The sequence below is a fragment of the Patella vulgata genome, chromosome 8 (genome assembly GCF_932274485.2).
Source record: "Patella vulgata chromosome 8, xgPatVulg1.2, whole genome shotgun sequence".
Lineage (NCBI taxonomy): Eukaryota > Metazoa > Mollusca > Gastropoda > Patellidae > Patella > Patella vulgata.
In genome coordinates, this window is record NC_065886.2 from 10,163,594 (window position 1) to 10,183,044 (window position 19,451).

The 19,451-nt window shown below is 36.8% G+C and overlaps 1 protein-coding gene across 1 annotated transcript; it reads left to right on the forward strand.

Annotated features, from left to right (window-relative positions):
* Nucleotides 1–781: 781 nt before the first annotated feature.
* On the forward strand, nt 782–18,960 carry LOC126830573 (DNA repair protein XRCC1). Its single transcript, XM_050560974.2, has 9 exons — nt 782–968; nt 4,740–4,940; nt 5,479–5,637; nt 6,051–6,116; nt 7,002–7,122; nt 8,444–8,598; nt 16,107–16,251; nt 16,867–17,035; nt 18,897–18,960. Exons 1-9 carry the CDS (start codon nt 918–920, stop codon nt 18,958–18,960), a joined length of 1,131 nt encoding a protein of 376 aa, XP_050416931.1. The 5' UTR covers nt 782–917.
* Nucleotides 18,961–19,451: the final 491 nt, after the last annotated feature.

A 19,451-nucleotide genomic window follows, 5' to 3' on the forward strand; every position in this document is an offset into this window, starting at 1 on the left:
GCATGAGTCTCAACCGAATGTCAATTTCTAGCGTCTGGTTATTCCAGTGTATTGCACATGCTCTCATGGCGTCACTGTTTGACATGAGTTAGGAATATGTCTAGCCTCGTTCTTTCTGGTCACTTGGTACAAATGACTCTGAAACGCACTATGGTAGGCCTACACGATTTGTGTACCAATGGTAAAATGTTTATTTTGTTTTAAATATTGGATATCAGAAGCCTACCTTTTCCCGGTAAGATCACAACATCAATGTTGATTTGAATTGACAAATACTGCGTGTTTTCAATGTGTAAGACTTTAACATTTTCTGCCAGGTTTTGGTAAATATTCATAATTTAGAGGCGGAAGGATAACAGGTTGGTTACGGTGATATGTACGGCGAATAGCTTTACATAGTTTAGTTTGACCATTTGTTTCTCTGTCTGAATTGAAAAGCATTCAACCCAACGAAAATTTGGTGAATACTTGGAGCCGGGCAAAGAGACCAGAATCAACATTGAAGTCAATGGGGAAATTAATGGTGGTCTGCCTCCACTTAGAAAGGCAAGGGAGGTGACTCCATTTAAGTCCTCAGAAAAGATTACTTTACCTAACAAAGAATTATGTTTCTCGATTTAATTAATAATATTAACATAATCACTGAAGCAGAACTTTTGGGTAATATAAATATTCTGCATTTTCTATATTCCAAAGTTGTCAGATAAACACGTGTATTTTTTGTGCTTTTCTTTTTTTTTTTTACTTTCGTTTTAATTGAATTTTCTGCGCTACAGCCGGAAGCCGGTTGTCGTTTGTTTATTTTTTTCCGCGAGTTTTGAGTTCTGACTTTGTTTCTAATTTTAACCGTGAAAAACTGCTAAGTTAGTTAAAACAGTGGCCATAACATTTACATGTTTCTTGGCGTTTAAGAGAAAATGCCTGAGATCAAATTACAGCACGTTGTTTCTTGTAGCAGCGAAGACAAGGTAATAAATCTATCTAAAATATATAAATAAATAGTTGTCAACAGTAATGAGTAACACAATTCAACCCCCATCATTACCAGTACTACACTGACTTAGTCTTAATATGCGTTTCACACACTTAGCCACTGTGACCCCCTTCTATCAAGCAACAGGCCCCACTTGGTAAACCAAAACGTCCGCAATAATAACAAAGTTACCTACTTGAAGTCTCTATTGCACTTTCGTACCTCTACCAGTTCCCGTGGTCGTAGGAACTTGAAATTATTAGAGGATGTTAAGGGGGACTAGCAATGACCACACACCAAATTTCAGCCGAATCGATCAATAACTTTTTATTTTACCGACCTTTTAATTTCTAACGAGAGAGAACTTCATCTGTTTGACGCCATTTGCTTTGTTTACTATTTAGACTCGAATAACAAGACACTAAGACGGAAACCGACACACTGCACTAGCTGCCTATCTCTGCAGTTCATAAAAATTAATATAATTTTCGTATACTTTAATTTTTGCGCGAAGCCACCATGTTCTATAAAATACTATTTGGTGTTGATCAGTGGATTGGCCTTTAGGTGTGAATATTGCCGTGACCTTGATTTTGACCTTGAGTCTTAACTTCCCATCCATATCAGGGCCTTTGCGTTTATGATTGCCGTGGCCTTATTTCTTACTGTATTTTTAAAGTTAATGTTCGAGGTGAAAGCAGAGACGACGTCCTTCAGAAAAGATAATTGGGTCAAAGTCGTAGGTCAAGGTCATGTTACAGAAAACTAAACTCAAACTTTTCAAAGTCATTTTTGGGACATTTGACCTTGACTTACAACCTTGACCCCGTAACCATTTTCGAAGGCTATCACCTTGGCTTGAATCATGGACATTTACCTTGGTTCTGTCACACACTGCTCGGTCAGAAAAGGGTCAAACGGAGAGGGGCCCGTGTAGGAAAGGAAGTAAATGGCGTGGTCAATGTGAAAGGTCGTGGTGACCTCCACTAGTCACCGTTAACCATCCGTGACCTTGACCCAGACCTAGAGTCCGAACTTCCTTTGCGTTTATGCGTGCCGTGACCTTATTTCTTACTGTATTATCAAAGTTAATGTTCGAGGTGAAAGCAGAGACGGCGTCATTCAGAAAAGATAATTGGGTCAAAGTCGTAGGTCAAGGTCATGTTACAGAAAACTAAACTCAAACTTTTCAAAGTCATTTTTGGGACAGGGCCAGGGTAAACGTCGTCGGTTCAAGCCAAGATGATGGGCTTTGAAACTGGTTACGGGTCAAGCTCGTAAGTCAAGGTCAAATGTCCCAAAACTGACCTTGAAAAGTTTGAGTTCAGTTTTCTATAACATGACCTTGACCTACGACTTTGACCCAATTATCTTTTCTGAGGGACGTTGTCTATGCTTTCACCTCAAGCATTAACTTTGATAATACAGTAAGAAATAGGGTCACGGCAAGCATAAACGAAAAGGGCCCGAGATTGATGGGAAGTTTGGACTCAAGGTCGAAGTCAAGGTCACGGATGGTTAAAGGTGACTAGTGGAGGTCACCACGAACTTTCACATTGACCACGCCCTTTGACTTCCTTTCGGACACGGGCCCCTCTGCGTTTGACCGTTTTCTGACCGAGCAGTGTGCGACAGGGCCAGGGTAAACGTCGATGGTTCAAGCCAAGATTATGGGCTTTGAAAATGGTTATGGGATCAAGGTCGTAAGTCAAGGTCAAATGTCCCAAAACTGACTTTGAAAAGTTTGAGTTCAGTTTTCTGTAACATGACCTTGACCTACGACTTTGACCCAATTATCTTTTCTGAAGGACGTTGTCTCTGCTTTCACCTCAAGCATTAACTTTGATAATACAGTAAGAAATAGGGTCACGGCAAGCATAAACGAAAAGGGCCCGAGATGGATGGGAAGTTTGGACTCAAGGTCGAAGTCAAGGTCACGGATGGTTAAAGGTGACTAGTGGAGGTCACCACGAACTTTCACATTGACCACGCCCTTTGACTTCCTTTCGGACACGGGCCCCTCTGCGTTTGACCGTTTTCTGACCGAGCAGTGTGCGACAGGGCCAGGGTAAACGTCGATGGTTCAAGCCAAGATTATGGGCTTTGAAAATGGTTATGGGATCAAGGTCGTAAGTCAAGGTCAAATGTCCCAAAACTGACTTTGAAAAGTTTGAGTTCAGTTTTCTGTAACATGACCTTGACCTACGACTTTGACCCAATTATCTTTTCTGAAGGACGTTGTCTCTGCTTTCACCTCAAGCATTAACTTTGATAATACAGTAAGAAATAGGGTCACGGCAAGCATAAACAAAAAGGGCCCGAGATGGATGGGAAGTTTGGACTCAAGGTCGAAGTCGAGGTCACGGATGGTTAAAGGTGACTAGTGGAGGTCACCACGAACTTTCACATTGACCACGCCCATTGACTTCCTTTCGGGCACGGGCCCCTCTGCGTTTGACCGTTTTCTGACCGAGCAGTGTGCGACAGGACCAAGGTAAACACCCATGAATCAAGCCAAGTTGATAGCCTTCGAAAATGGTTACGGGGTCAAGGTCGTAAGTCAAAGGGAAATGTCCCAAAACTGACTTTGAAAAGTTTGAGTTGAGTTTTCTGTAACATGACCTTGACCTACGACTTTGACCTTTTTAACTTTTCTGAAGGACGTTGTCTCTGCTTTCACCTCAAGCATTAACTTTGATAATACAGTAAGCAATAGGGTCACGGCAAGCATAAACGAAAAGGGCCGGAGATGGATGGGAAGTTTGGACTCAAGGTCAAAGTCAAGGTCACGGCAATATTTACACCTAACGGCCAATCCACTGATCAACACCAAATAGTATTTTATAGAAAATGGTGGCTTCGCGCAAAAATTAAAGTATACGAAAATTATATTAATTTTTATGAACTGCAGTGTTAGGCAGCTGGTGCAGTGTGTCGGTTTCCGTCTAAGTGTCTTGTTATTCGAGTCGGTTTCCGTCTTAGTGTCTTGTTATTCAAGTCTAATTAGTAAACAAAGCAAATGGCGTCAAACGGATGAAGTTCTCTCTCGTTAGAAATTAAAAGGTCGGTAAAATAAAAAGTTATTGATCGATTCGGCTGAAATTTGGTGTGTGGTCATTGCTAGCCCCCCTTAACATCCTCTGAAAATTTCAAGTGCCTACGACCACGGGAACTCGTAGAGGTACGAAAGTGCAATAGCGCCCTGAGCTGTTGGCCACCAAGGCAAATTGGCAATAGGCTATATATTATATAGGTAGAATCCTGTGTTAGACTCCATTGGAAAGTGGAAGTAAACCAAGTTATCCTGGTGGACTCCTGTGCTGTACTGTACAGGGCAATAGTTTTCCAATGTCGGCATTTGTAGTCTACCACATAATTAAAGATTTGCAATAATAATGTAATGTTGGAGTTACTGGTAGTTTCTACACTTTAGGCTACTAACAATGAAATAAAATGGTGTTTTACATTTAAGAACCAATCAGGCTATCGAAGGTGTCCGATTATACCACATGCATCATGTTATGTGGGAAATGTTACCCAAACAGCAGCGTTTCCAACTGTCACAAGCCCTTTTATATCCATGCACCAATGAGAAGGCCCTACAGCCTACACAGGTGGACCTTGTTTTTACGTCGCATGCATAGATGCCCTTTCCTTTCCTGTACCACTAGTCATCATGGCTCCGAAATCCCTGCATACTAACATATGATACTTGTATGTCTTGAATAATCTGTTTCTTAATTAATTATGAGTCATGTCATTTCAGAATAATCCTGCAGAAAATCTGTTAAAATCTGACGGGACTCACAAATGGAAGAGCGCAACATCTGGCTTAAAACAGGGGACAGTAGTTTTACAGTTTGAGAAATCCTCCCAGATACAGTCTATAGATATCGGGAATGATGGTGCTGCTTTTGTTGAAATTCTCGTTGGAAAATCTACGGCATCCACGGACCAAGAATATCAGGTAAATTGCACACAAAAAAAAGTCTGAGATAATCACAGCAACAGTTAATTTTTATGAAATGTTTAAAGCCGCTGTCCCAGCATCAGATCTTAATTTTATGTGGAAAACTCCTTGATACAATGTACCTGTATCCTATTCTTGTTCAACTACCCGAATCTCCGTGGTATTTTTTTTCATAGAAATCTGAACTTTCGTTTTCCATATGTTTTGGGTGAGATGCCCCCAATTTCTGCACTAACATTTGGATAGCCATGTCCAATACTTGCATGTGTCATAGTGATTGGTAAGTAACACGTCACTCATGGTAGAATCCCTTAAATGTGTTACATAACCCTGTTAAGCATATTTAATCTTCGAAACGACTGAATATTTTGAGCAGAAAATTTTCGATAAGCTATTTCGTCCTTTTCTGCACATTTTGACTTGTAAATTGTATACTTAATCTGGGAATTCCCCTTTAAGAAAAGATAGACATGTATTTAATTTGTTATTATTATACATCGACTGGTTATTGTTATTTGGTTTTAATTCTACTCAGGTGATATTAATGGCATCAACGTTTATGACTCCCATAGAAAGTAGAAATGGTAATAATCGTAATGCTGTCAGAATGTTCGGGGTCGATAAACTGTCAAAGGCTGTTGCAGGACAGAAATGGGATCGTGTAAAGATTGTCTGCACACAGCCCTTTAACAAAGTAAGTTATAAAACAAAAAGATACCAGGACATTGTATTATTTAATAACTTTATTATGATAATTAAAATAGCTTATTTTAATAATTAAACAAACTTATTTTTGAAATTAAAAACACTTATTTTGACAATTAAAAACACTTATTTTGACAATAAAAATAACTTTTTTTGACAATTAAAATAACTTATTTTCAGAATTAATCCCTTATTTTCAGACTTAGAATAACTTTATAATCGGAATTTTATTAAGTTTTTTTGAAAATTAAAAGAACTTTATTATGGGAATTTTCTTAAGTTTTTGGGGTTGAAAAATATATATTATTATCCATAAAAAAAATATGAAAGTATTAATGAAAAATAATACACTGATTTGGGTGGCATGTACATGTAAGTCTCTTGTTTTTTGTTAATTTTCAGAATACACCATATGGCTTGTCTTTCATCCGATTTCATTCTCCATCGGATGGTACAGAAGAAACACAGGTACCAATATTTTATACAATACTAGACTCTTGAAACAGATAGATTGTTATAAACAAGATAACAAGTTGTCAGCATTTGACAAGTTGAACTTGACATATGTTATTCTAATTTCTTCGAAATGTTCTGTGAAATCATCAGGTTTGGGAAGGAGTTGCGTTAAGATGGGCTGGATAAATGTAGCACTGTTTATATGGAATACTGTAACTGGTTTGTTACACATATAGTATGACATTTCATGTAATATATGTGGAGCCATGGTGGCTAAGTGGATAAGAGGCTGGCCCGCTAGCCTGGAGGTCGCATGTTCGATCCCTTCATTGGCTGAGAAAGTTAATCATGATTTTCCAACGTGCTTTCCTCTTGTCAGTGGTGCAGGACAGAGGGCCTGACAAGGACAATTGTCAAGTCGTTCAGATGGTTGCGAAAAACCCAGGCACCGTGTATACATTGGTGTGCATGTGAAAGATCCCTTTGCAGATGGAATTTGATACAAGATAAGGCCATAGTGCCAGTGACCGGACAAAATTTCCCTCATATCACACTGTATGGTGTATGTCTGTCTTCATTAGTCCATTCAGACCCATTTTATTTATTTCCAGGTATATATTATTATAAATTGTGTTGTGTTTTTGTTACACTGCATGCTGTATGTCCATCTTTATTAGTCCAGCAATTGGGTCGCCAGTCGAACACCGTGGTTCTCTCTGGGTCCTCTGATTTCCTCCCACTGCTAACAACCCCTCCACACGGCAAGCAATTTATAAACTTGTACATGTTAGTCACGAGATTAGTATGTTTTGAGTGGACATAAAACCCTCCCTCTCTCTCTCTCTCTCTCTCTCTCTTTCTTTCTGTTGTGTAATAATGACATCAATATTTTTGTAGAAACCTATAAAGAAACTGGGAGCTTTTACAATAAAATCTGAAGATGGTGATAATATAAAAGCTGGTTCACTGTTTGCTGATCGTACAAAAGATAAACCGACTGAGTCCACTCCATTAAAAGGTAACATTTCATTATTTAAAAACACTCTTGTGAGCCACAGTGACTCAATGAGAAAGGCACAGGCTCACTGTCCAGAAGGTTTGGGTTTGATCCTGGTGGTGGCCAAGAAAGTTCATCAGGATTTTCCGGTGTTGTTCCCCATTGTCAGTGGTGCAGGACAGAGGGCCTAGCAAGAGACAACATATATAGTCGTTCATATGGGCTGAAAAACTGAGGTCTTGCGTTCACAATGGCGCACACTTTAAAGATCCCTTGGCAGTTGGAATTCGTTATAATAATAGTATGCAGTAGAGTCACTGCTCGGGTAAAATTGCCCTGTCCAACCTCGTGGGTTTTCTCTGGGTCCTCCGGCTTCCTCCCACTGCTAAAGGCCCCTACGCGCAGGCGAATTATTGAAATAAATTTGAAGAATATGTTTGTCCCAAAATGTGTCGAGTGAAGTTAAGCCCCATCTCTCTCTCTCTTATGGAATTGGACATAAAAGTAGACCATAGTGTCGCTGCCCAGGCAAAATAGCCCTCTTAGCCCACTGTGTGGCGTATACCCATCTTTATTAGCCAAGTCAGAGCAGAACAGTGGGACGCTAAAACCCACTGCATTTCATTTTCGTGAAGATATGATGAATTGAATATTTTGCATCATTCTGCATCCTATGCAGTTAATATAATCAAGACAGCGTCACCTAGATATGTATTACTCAAAATATTTTGATGGCTCTCTTTGGAGTTTACCTTTCTTTTTGTTTTCTTGATTAAATCAATGTCTTACTCACTACTGAACTTATGCATTTATAACATGCACTATGTTGTTTCAGTGTTTCTCATCTTTAGCTCTCTTTAACATGGGGGGGTTGGATGGCAGAATGGTTAGCACATGCGCGCTGTATCATAAGGTCTGTCATTCGAATCCCCTGTTGTACGTGACAAGGAGTAGGGTCGCCTGTCCAGCCTTGTGGGTATTCTCCGGGTCCTCCAGTTTCCTCCTACTGCTAAAGACCCCTACGCGCAAGCAAATTATTGAAATTGAACCATGTGTTAGTCACGAAATGACCTAGTTTGTGTCGAGTGGACGTTAAACCCCATTTCTTTCTCTCTCTCTTTAACATGTTTGATTGATTGATTGAATGTAATTATATTTTTGTTATTATATTGATTGATTGATTGATTGAATGTAATTATATTTTTGTTATTATATTGTAATAGTGTACATATTTCTTTTGTCTTATTTCTTTTTGGAGAGAGGGATTATATAGGCCTGTTTCCCAATCCTAAAATTAAATAAAATGTTGTTTATAAAAAAAAAAACTTGATTTATTTTTAAGGTGCCGCAGCTATCCGAGCTGTATCTAAGCTAGTTGAAGAGACGAGATCACCATCAACCATTGAAAGAAAAACAGCATCAACACCTTCACCTTCTGCCTCCGTCTCTACATCATCATCATCATCATCATCATCATCTAAACCAAGTCCTTCAACTGTGAGTATTACATTTTTTACAGGAATTAGGTCAATATAAGTGTTGAATTAGGTTGATCTGGGGTTAATGTTCAGATTAGTGTTGGGGAGGCATGGAAATAAAGCACCCCGCTATCACCACACCATAACTTCGATACGCGAATAGTGTGTGTGCATGTTACATACTGGCTTAGTAAGATCGTGTCCTATCAGGGTCCGACTGAGATTTTTTAAGTCATAGCGAGGTCGTGGTGTTTGTTTAAAGTTGGTATAACCATTGATAGGGTCACCTGTTCAATCTCAGGGTTTGTCTGATAATTATTGAAGTGTTAGTCCCGAAATGATCTAGTTTGTGTTAAACCACATGTCTCTCCTACCACACCTATAAAATACAAAATTTCCATTTTCAAAAATATTAGCCTAGATTTTTTTTTCATAGATCTGGGTTCGAGTTCACAAAGCATTCTCAGACTTAAAATAAGAATTTACTCTCAATCACTGTTTATGAGAAATATCTTTGATCCAGAAATATAAAACATTGCACATATTTCCTTATTGATGTATTTGATACATTACAACAACAAAAGTTTTATAAAGGGCTAAATTTTAGATAAAATAAGGCAAATAATTTTTAGTAAAGTCAGATAATGCTTTATGAACTCGGGGCTATGAGGGAAATTTTGCCTGAACAGCACCACTAAGGCCTACTCTTATATCAAAATCCAACTGTCAAGGGATCTTTTATGTGCCCACTGGACCTCGGTTTTTCATCAAATGCAAAAGACTAGACAGCTGTCCTTGTCAGGCCCTCCATCCTGCATCACTGACAAGGGAGAACCATGCCGGAAAATCTGGATGAACTTTCTTGGCCAATGCAGGGATCAAACACCCAACCTCCAGACTAGCGAGCCAGCGTCTTACCCACTTAGCCACCGTGATCCCCATCTTGTGATGGTGATATATTTCACATTTAGTAGAGATTGTTCATTTTGATATAAGAAAAACTTGTGTTGTAATATATATAAAATCAATGATATTGAATCTGATGAATATTTTATCATTGAATTCGTTGACATTTACCGGTAATGTTATTGATCATGCCATTAATTTATAAAAAAAGCCATCTATTCAACATTATTTGATGTTAGAAGATCATGTTTCAATGTTAGTAGATTTAGATTACATAACAACAATATCAAGTTTAACATCTTAATTAAAACCTCTCACCATTTTGATGGATTGAATGGTTAAATAATATAGAAATCTAAATTAGGTCTTCCATGCTTTGTGATCATTCACATGGTGATATCTAGTATTTTATCACTAGTCTAAATTTGGTTATCTTTCATAATCGCACACGATATTATGGATTTCATTTAAAGATGCATTTCCACGAAAGTATTAATAATAAAAAAGAGAGAGAGAAATGGGGTTTAACGTCCACTCAACACAAACTAGGTCATTTCGGGACTAACATATGGTTTAATTTTATTACAATAATTTGCTTGCGCGCAGGGTTCTTTAGCAGTGGGAGGAAACCGGAGGACCCGGAGAAAACCAACGAGGTTGGACAGGCGACCCTACTCCTTGTCACGTACAAACATGGAATCGAAACCACGCCAGTTGACTTAATGATAGACCTTATGATACAACGCTCATGTAACCATTCGGCCATCCAACTTGGTAAATATGGAACGAAAGTAGAGCCACTCAATCTTTATAGAAAAAAATGGTTTTAATTTAAAGATGCATTCCCTCGAAAGTATTCGTAGGGTAGTGATTTCATATAAAAATATGGTATACTAGGCAAGTAGAAACACGCAATCTTACTAGAAAAATACCGGATTCCCTGAAGAAGAAATTGGTAGAGAGGATAATCCAAGAATTTACTTCCATATTTATGGTAAATGGACCTGACAAACATGGCAGCTTGAAATAGAATTTTACAGCTTGGGAGGATTGTTTTCCAATTATAATTCGATTAGAGTGTGTTTGAAGGAAACTTTTGATAGATCATTTGTATGTCAGGTAGAGATTGTTTATAGGGTTTTTTTTTAGCAGTTCTTGATGTATTCTGCTGTGATTTGTCCATTATGGGACACCAAGAAAACATAAAGTCATCTCAACAAAAAGTCGTCTCAATGTATTGTCAAGAAAGTTCACAATTTGAGCATCCACACAATATGAGCAGTTACATGATAATGAGCAGCTAGCTGCATATCAACAACATAATATGAGCAACTAGCGACATACTGTGAGCAGCCACATGATATTAATTAGCAGCTACATGATAATGAGCAGCTAGCTACATTTCAGCAACATAATATGAGCAGCTAGCTAGATATGAGCAGCTACATTGTATGAGCATTTGAGCAGCCATATGTATCAATAATAAACCAACCATAATATTATTGTGTATTCTTGGTATGGTACCATAATATTACCCAGTATTAGAAGTAATTGAGATATTTATTGATGATAAACCAACCAGAATGTTATTCTATATTCTTGGTACTGATATATAATTAGGATTAACTTAGAGTACATCCATACTGATATCAATATATTATTTATCAATATCTTTTACAGACAGGTGCACCCTTCATAAACATCCTTTCTATAACACAAGTTGCGTGTCTGACTCTGATTGGCTACATTAATTATTAAGTGAAAACCTATCAGATCTCACGATCAATTGTAGGTCAAGGTATTATGTGGTGTTGTCATTATTCATTTAGAAAAATGTACTTGTCACTCCGTTAAAAAAAAATGTTACCATTCAATATGCTAAAATAATGTACCAGCCAGTCCTCTAAAAAAATGTACCAACCTATTCTTAGAACATAGTACGTAGTTCTTCGTCACTTCGTCAAATTAATTACACAATAGGGGGTAGTTAACATTTTAAAAACGTCACACTTAACGGGTTAAGAAAAGAAGGCTTACATGCTTGATAACGACAAGAGGATACTTGTCGAAACGTCGTGCTTTTAGAATAAAACCAGTGATTGTTTCCCATAAAAATTGTGTTCTGTTATCGTGTTCCCCAATCACTAAACGCCACTTAAAGATTATCTTGAATCTGCCCTGTATCAACTATAAGGGGGATTGGATGGCCGAATGGTTAGCATGTGCGCGCTGTATCACAAGGTCTGCCATTAAGTCAAGTGTCATGGTTTCGATTCCCTGGTTGTACATGACAAGGAGTAGGGTCTCCTGTCCAACCTTGTGGGTTTTCTTCGGGTCCTCCGGTTTCCTCCCACTGTTAAAGATCCCTGCGCGCAAGCAAATTATTGGAATAAAATTTAACCATGTGTTAGTCCCAAAATGACCTAGTTTTTGTCAAGTGGACGTTAAACCCCATTTCTCTCTCTCTCTCTGTGTATCAACTATGTTATCAAGTGCTAATACACAGTTATGTTGTCATGATGACAATAGACTTCAAAAGATGCATAATGGGGCTTTTCTGGACCGTGAAATGTGTCTCAAGCACTACTCATCAAATATGATTCAATTGTTCTGAGGGTATAAGTTGTTGAGCTCAATCAAAGGAAACATTTATTTTATTTATTTATTTATTCTTCCAAGAGGCATATCATACATGACAATATAGATGATCATATGAAGTTACATGATAATAAGATGAGAAAGTTTTGATGAGAGAAAAAGTAATGATGTCATGGATGACCAGCCTCTTGAGGATAACCCATAAAAACCTGCTTAAAATAAAACTAGGTTTATTTCCAATGGGGTCCTTGGAGGAGGATCAGGTTATGTCATCATAGAGGGGCAGATTCATTTATGAAAGATGAAGGATGGAATATGACAATAAATAGTGAAATGTGTGTGTACCATAAGGGATGTGAAGTACAAAGAGGTATGAAAGACATCGGGGTATACATACATAAACTAAAACATTTGTATTTGTTTTCCTAGCAAGTGTTGTTTAACATTTTTCTTAAAAGTGCCAATGTTCTCTATTGATTTAAGTTGGTTTGGAAGTTCATTCCAGGCCAGAATACTTGAATAGTAGAAAGTTGAGTATTGGGTATTATTTTTGCATTTTGGTACAACATAATTATAAATGCTTGATCTAGTACTATGTAGATGAGTATCCCTCACTAAGCGAAAACTGGCTTTCATGTACACCGGAGACACATTATGAAAGATTTTGTGAACATGGTTCAGTTTCAGTTGTTTGACTCTATTATCAAGATTTAAACTATTTAAATCTTTGTACAAATTTTGGGTAATTGAATCTCTGGGACCTAAGCCGTGTATGAATCGGATAACTTTGTTGTGAATAATTTGTAGTTTGTTCTTCAGCTTCTTGTTTAAGCCTGAGAACCAAGCTGAACATGCATAATCTAAGTGGCATTGTATAAGAGCATTGGTTAATAATTTCCTAGTATACTTTGTTAAAGACTTGTTATACCTATATAAAAATTTCAATCTGATATTGACCTTTTTAATAATATTATTAACTATTAATTCACCAGAGAGACAATGATCAATATATAGACCTAAATATTTTACACTATCTGTTGCCTGAATGACATGATCATTACACACTATTTCAAAACTACTAGTTTTCTTTAGTTTTCTACTTGGGCCAAATAACATGCATTCAGTTTTACCTAAATGGAGGGATAATTTGTTGTCTACTAACCAGTCTGAACAAGCCTTTAAGGCTTCGCTAAGTTTTAAAGATACTATTTCAGGATTTGGATGTGAAAACAGGATTGCACTGTCGTCAGCATATAAGATTAATTTACAAGGGGCAGGTATCCTAATGATCATGTCATTCACATAACAGAGAAACAACAAGGGACCCAGGATGCTGCCCTGTGGAACTCCACAAGAAATGTCCAAGGGGTCTGAGAGAGTTTTACCAACGTTGACAACTTGTTTCCTGTTGGAAAGATATAACGAAACCATCCTGTGGATCGGACGCCGATCATTTCAAGTTTTTTACACAAGATATCATGGTCGACTGTGTCAAACGCTTTTTGCAGGTCCAATAGGACCATACCGGTAAAATTCCCTTTAACATTTTGATCCTTGAGATGATCCAACAAACTGATCAAACATGTGTCAGTTGAATGGCTGCCCCTGATCCTGTGGATCGGACGCCGATCATTTCAAGTTTTTTACACAAGATATCATGGTCGACTGTGTCAAACGCTTTTTGCAGGTCCAATAGGACCATACCGGTAAAATTCCCTTTAACATTTTGATCCTTGAGATGATCCAACAAACTGATCAAACATGTGTCAGTTGAATGGCTGCCCCTGAAGCCAGATTGTTGTTCATATAATAAATTATTGTCTTTCAAATGAGTCTCCAGTTGTATATAAACAGCTTTTTCCAGAATCTTTGACACAATACTGAGAATGCTCACAGGCCTATAGTTGCTCACAAGAAGAGAACTGTTTTTTTTATATAATGGTTTGACCCTAGCTAATTTCAGTTCATCCGGAACGGAATTCTCTGAAATGGATAAATTGATCAAAAATGTAATGGGTATTTTAAGGACATCAGCACCATCTTTTAAAAAGCGAGCTGGAATGTCATCTAGACCTGTACTTTTGGCAATGCTAAGTGATTGAAGCTCTTTATGTACAAAATCTTCTGAAACATGATGCAGGCTAAAATTAAGACTGTGAACATTACCAGTTCTGTTGTCATAGAAATCTGAAAAAAGTGTAGAATTATAATCATAAATAGAGGTAGGTATAGGTAACTGTCGAACTAGTGTTGAAGCGACAGTAGTGAAGAATTCATTGAAGAGATTTGCAACAGTTTTCTGGTCATGGACATTCACACCATCATTGGATATTACAATATTACCATTTGCCTCTTTGCCATTCTTATAGCCAAATTCTTTTAAATTTTTCCATAAATTTTTGGGGCTATTTTTGTGTTCGTTCAGTTTATTAGTCTAACCTCTTTCACTGGAGCAACCAAATTTAAGATTTCCAAAAAAGTACTTTTAAAGCCCAACCACACTTCATTGACGTTGCCTAAATTGAAACAAGTTTCCCAATTTGCAAAAGTTAGCTTTTCTATGAATTCATCCCGATCATAATTTTTGAGAGATCGAATTTTCACAGTATTATGCAGATTTATAGGAGTTTTTGTACATTTCCTAATACAGTATGTTATGAAATGGTCACTCAAACCTGAATGGATTACCCCAGATTTCAAAATTTTTTCAGGAAAATTACATATGATATGGTCGATAATGCTTTTCGTATTCAGAGTAATTCTGGTATAATCGGAGATTATTTGAGTAAAGTTAAACAGCTTCAAAAGATCTAAGTAATTTTTACATTGCACGGTTTCAGTCTTGGTAACGCATATGTTCAGATCACCAAGAATAATAGTTTCATAGTCTGTTTTAAGATTTGAAAGGAATTCTTTGAAAGAAGTTAGGAAATGATTATGGTTTGGAGGTCTGTACACAACACCCACTAGAAGAGGTTTGGATTTCGGCAACAGAAGATCGATAAACACAAATTCCTCATTAGTGTCACCCAGGTCTGTTCTATTAGTTGAAGCAAGGTCAGATCGGACATATAAACACACACCACCGCCATGCCGGTTTCTGTCTTTTCTAATGATGTTGTAGTTCTGGATGTAAATTTCGTCATTTGTAATACTATCGTCTAACCAAGTTTCACTAACAGCTATGACCGCTGCATTTACTTTCGAAGCAATGAGTCGGAGTTCAGAGAGTTTAGGTAGGAGTGAGCGTGCATTTAAATGTATAAACTGCAAGCCTTTCTTAGGTAAATCATCAAAGACAGAGTCAGAGATCACAGAATATTTACTCTTTACATCGCTACAGGAAGGCCCGGAATTAACTACTGATACTGAAGAATTCCAAAAAGGCAAGGATTGAAGTGTACACAAATTGCAAATGGAGGAGTCATTACTGCATTGACATGATGAGGGTAATTGGAGTGACCTTTTACCTGCAAGTTTTCTTGGGTTGACAGCGTTACTGAGAGTTTTATCTTGAAACGGGCCGGGATTTTGCTGAATATCACCACATAGGAGGATGAAACATGTTATTAGGGTCCAGTATTGAAAAGAAAGTGTCTTTAATTCTGAATTTGACTTGTAAAGTTTTCTTCCTTGCAACCATAGCGTGAATGTAAACAAACGGCCGCCATTGTGAGTCTGCTCACTCTTGTTTACCGATGAAAAAACATTAGATTTAATGAAGTTACCAGACTTAAAACCACAGAAACTGAAGTCCATCCAATTCCCTGCACACCTCCCTGCATCTCCACAATGCCCATAGCGCACACACATTAAACTATTTGTGAAAAATGATGAAATGATGATGAATAAAATGAATCTGCCTCCTCCCATGACACTGACCTTCTTTTACATTCCTACATTTAAAACTGTGTCTGAAATTTTTCTGATTTATTCAGCTCAGAACTCACTGCTAGTCAAATGACTTGGTTGCTGGGGAGCATATTTTTTCATTGCCTGGCAACCTGTGTTATTATTTTTCAGGTGAAACGTAAACACAGTGGCAGTGATGATGAAGAAAAAAGACCACAGATTAAAGCTCCACTACGTAAACAATCTACTAGTCTATCATCTGTTTCTAGTAATAAAAGTCATGAAGATAAAGCACCACCTCTAAAAAAGATTAAATGTAAGTTGAATATAAGTAGATCAAACGTCCGAGACCTAGTACAATAAGCTCTGTTTGAGAACAAGCACATAGCTGAGAAATGTTTTTGAAGCTTCTATTGTCATGATTAATGAAACTGAAAATGATAACTTAGTCTCTGTGACAGATGTTGAACGGATTTGAACCACATAACACAATAGTACATTAATTGTTTAATCGTGAAAAATGCATGGGTTAGATTAAACTGCAATGTAATCGATTAAATTAAAATTACTTTCATATTAGTAGGATTACAGCTATTATGCCATGTAATCAATTAAATTAGTGATTACTTTCGATCTATCCCCACAGACAGCCCAGATTATCTGTCACTTTTATAAGAGTAGATAACATTTTCCTTACATTAATGTACTCTCAAACATAGTAGTAGTTATAGTATTATATATTTTAGTAAAACAGCACCCAGCTTTATTATTATTAACTATTTTAGCTAAAACAGTCATTATTATTATTATTGTTGTCATTATTATTATTACCTATTTTAGCTAAAACAGTCATTATTATTATGATTATCTATTTTAGCTAAACCTGTAAAACAGTCCCTATTATTATTATTATTATTTTTATCTATTTTAGCTGAACCAGTAAAACAGTCCCCAATAAAAGAGTTTAGTAAATTAATGGAGAAAGTAATATTTGCTATGAGTGGTTATCAGAATCCATATCGAGGAGAATTACGTGATAAAGCTCTAGAAATGGGAGGAACATATAAACCTGATTGGGGACGCGGTTGTACTCATTTAATGTAAGTATAATAAAACTATCATTTCGGCAAACTCCAAAGCTAGACACCCAGAAAAATTTGAAAGGTTTCTAGGTAAAGGCTGCTTAAAAAAAACATAATTAAAATAAAACAACACAGTTGACCCATGAGAAGACTGAGACTACATGTATGTTTGATCTTCAACATTCTTATCCAGTCTGTTGCTCGTATTTATTAGCCAAGTCAGAGCAGAACAGTAGGCTGTCAAACTCCATTTCATTTCATTTCCTATCCAGTCTGTTGCCCGTCTTTATTAGCCAAGTCTGAGCAGAACAGTTGGATGTTAAACCCCATTTCATTTCCAATCTGTTGATCGATGAGCAAGGCACTGGCTCCCTAACCAGAAGGTCCTAGGTTTCATTCAGGTGATGGCGAAGGCTTAGATGGCACCTTAAGGCAGGACACTACCTTATAAAACACTCTGTATAGATTGATCTGTCAAATTTTGATATCAGCTAAAATTGCCCAAAATAGTTGAAATTTGTTGATTTTTCAAGTCGTGTCCAGCCTTTATATTATATAGTGTTAAATATTTAGTCATTTTTTTAGGTAAATCAAATTTTTAACTTTTAACTTGCTTTTTCCCGTACTCAATTTTTCACCCATATCAGGTCTTAGAAAATCAAATTCTCAAAATCTATGAGAGATAATGGTCTCATTTTTGGAATACAATTAGTGTTATAGCTACTGTTTGCAATAAGGTGATTTTCAAAGTGTTTGTTATACATTTGGACATTTTATTGTACAAAATCCTTTTAGTGGTGTGTTCGGCCACACCCACTTGTTTTATGTGGGATGCATAATGTTCTTTATTAACATTCAAATAGTAAAATTTATGCCTTATTGCACTCTTTAATGCCTATATATGTTATTCCAAATCACAAATAGTTTGTTTCAATAAAATTGTTGAAGATTTTGATTTCCTAACATAGCCACCGTGAATATATAAAAAAATCCAATATGGCCACCATTTTCATGACAACAAATAAATATTTTGCGCTCAAATTATCAAATCTGATTTGGGACATCATATACTGATATTACACTAAATGGCAAGTTTCTGTTATCAATGTAAAATTCTTAGGTAGTGTCCTGCCTTAAGGTTTACCTACCTGATTTGCCCACATCACTGGTACAGGCCAGATGGACTGGCAAGGAATGATGTCTAGTCGTTTGAATTGTGAGAATAATCGTTGTCCTGTGTCTCATGTATACCATTGGTGGCTGGTTAAAGATGGCCGAATGGTTAGCGCGTTTGCATTGTATCATATGGTCTGTCATTGAGTTAACTGGCGTGGTTTGGATTCCCCAGTTGTATATGACAAGGAGTAGGGTCTCCTGTTCAAACTCATGTGTTTTCTCCGGGACCTCCGGTTTCCTCCCACTATTAAAGGCCTATACGTGCAAGCAAATTATTGAAATAAAATTAAACCATATGTTAGTCCCGAAATGATCTACTTTATGTCGAGTCGACATTAAACCCCATCTCTCTCTCTCTCTCTCTCTCTCTCTCTCTCTCTCTCTCTCTCCCCCTCTCTCTTTCTCTGATATTTATATACCCAAGTAATGTTAAGCTGTAGTCTGGTTGTACTGAAAATGAAGACATTAAACCCTCATTACATTTCTGTGCCATTTGTTTTTGATGACTGGTAATGACTTGTCTGGTTGTACATTGTGCCTTTCCGAACACACCTAAATATAGCCAGGTAAAAGGTAAAAGATACTATATGTCAAAATGGTATATTAATATATTGTATAGACGTGCCTTCCCTAACACACATAAATATAACCAGGTAAAAGGTACTATAGGTAGTAATAAATGCTATATTTATGTATTATATAGATGTGCCTTTCCTAACACACCTAAATATAACCAGGTAAAAGATACTAAAGGTAATAATACATGATATATTTATATATTGTGTAGATGTGCCTTCCCTAACACACCTAAATATAACCAGGTAAAAGATACTAAAGGTAATAATACATGATATATTTATATATTGTGTAGATGTGCCTTCCCTAACACACCTAAATATAACCAGGTAAAAGATACTAAAGGTAATAATACATGATATATTTATATATTGTGTAGATGTGCCTTCCCTAACACACCTAAATATAACCAGGTAAAAGATACTAAAGGTAATAATACATGATATATTTATATATTGTGTAGATGTGCCTTCCCTAACACACCTAAATATAACCAGGTAAAAGATACTAAAGGTAATAATACATGATATATTTATATATTGTGTAGATGTGCCTTCCCTAACACACCTAAATATAACCAGGTAAAAGATACTAAAGGTAATAATACATGATATATTTATATATTGTGTAGATGTGCCTTCCCTAACACACCTAAATATAACCAGTTAAAAGATACTAAAGG

What these genes read in the sequence shown, in the direction of transcription:
- LOC126830573 (XM_050560974.2), top strand. Translation starts at nt 918, where the DNA reads ATGCCTGAGATCAAATTACAGCACGTTGTTTCTTGTAGCAGCGAAGAC. An exon ending in CTTGTAGCAGCGAAGACAAG is followed by an intron (nt 969 to 4,739) that starts GTAATAAATCTA and finishes ATGTCATTTCAG; the next exon opens with AATAATCCTGCAGAAAATCT. An exon ending in GCACACAGCCCTTTAACAAA is followed by an intron (nt 5,638 to 6,050) that starts GTAAGTTATAAA and finishes GTTAATTTTCAG; the next exon opens with AATACACCATATGGCTTGTC.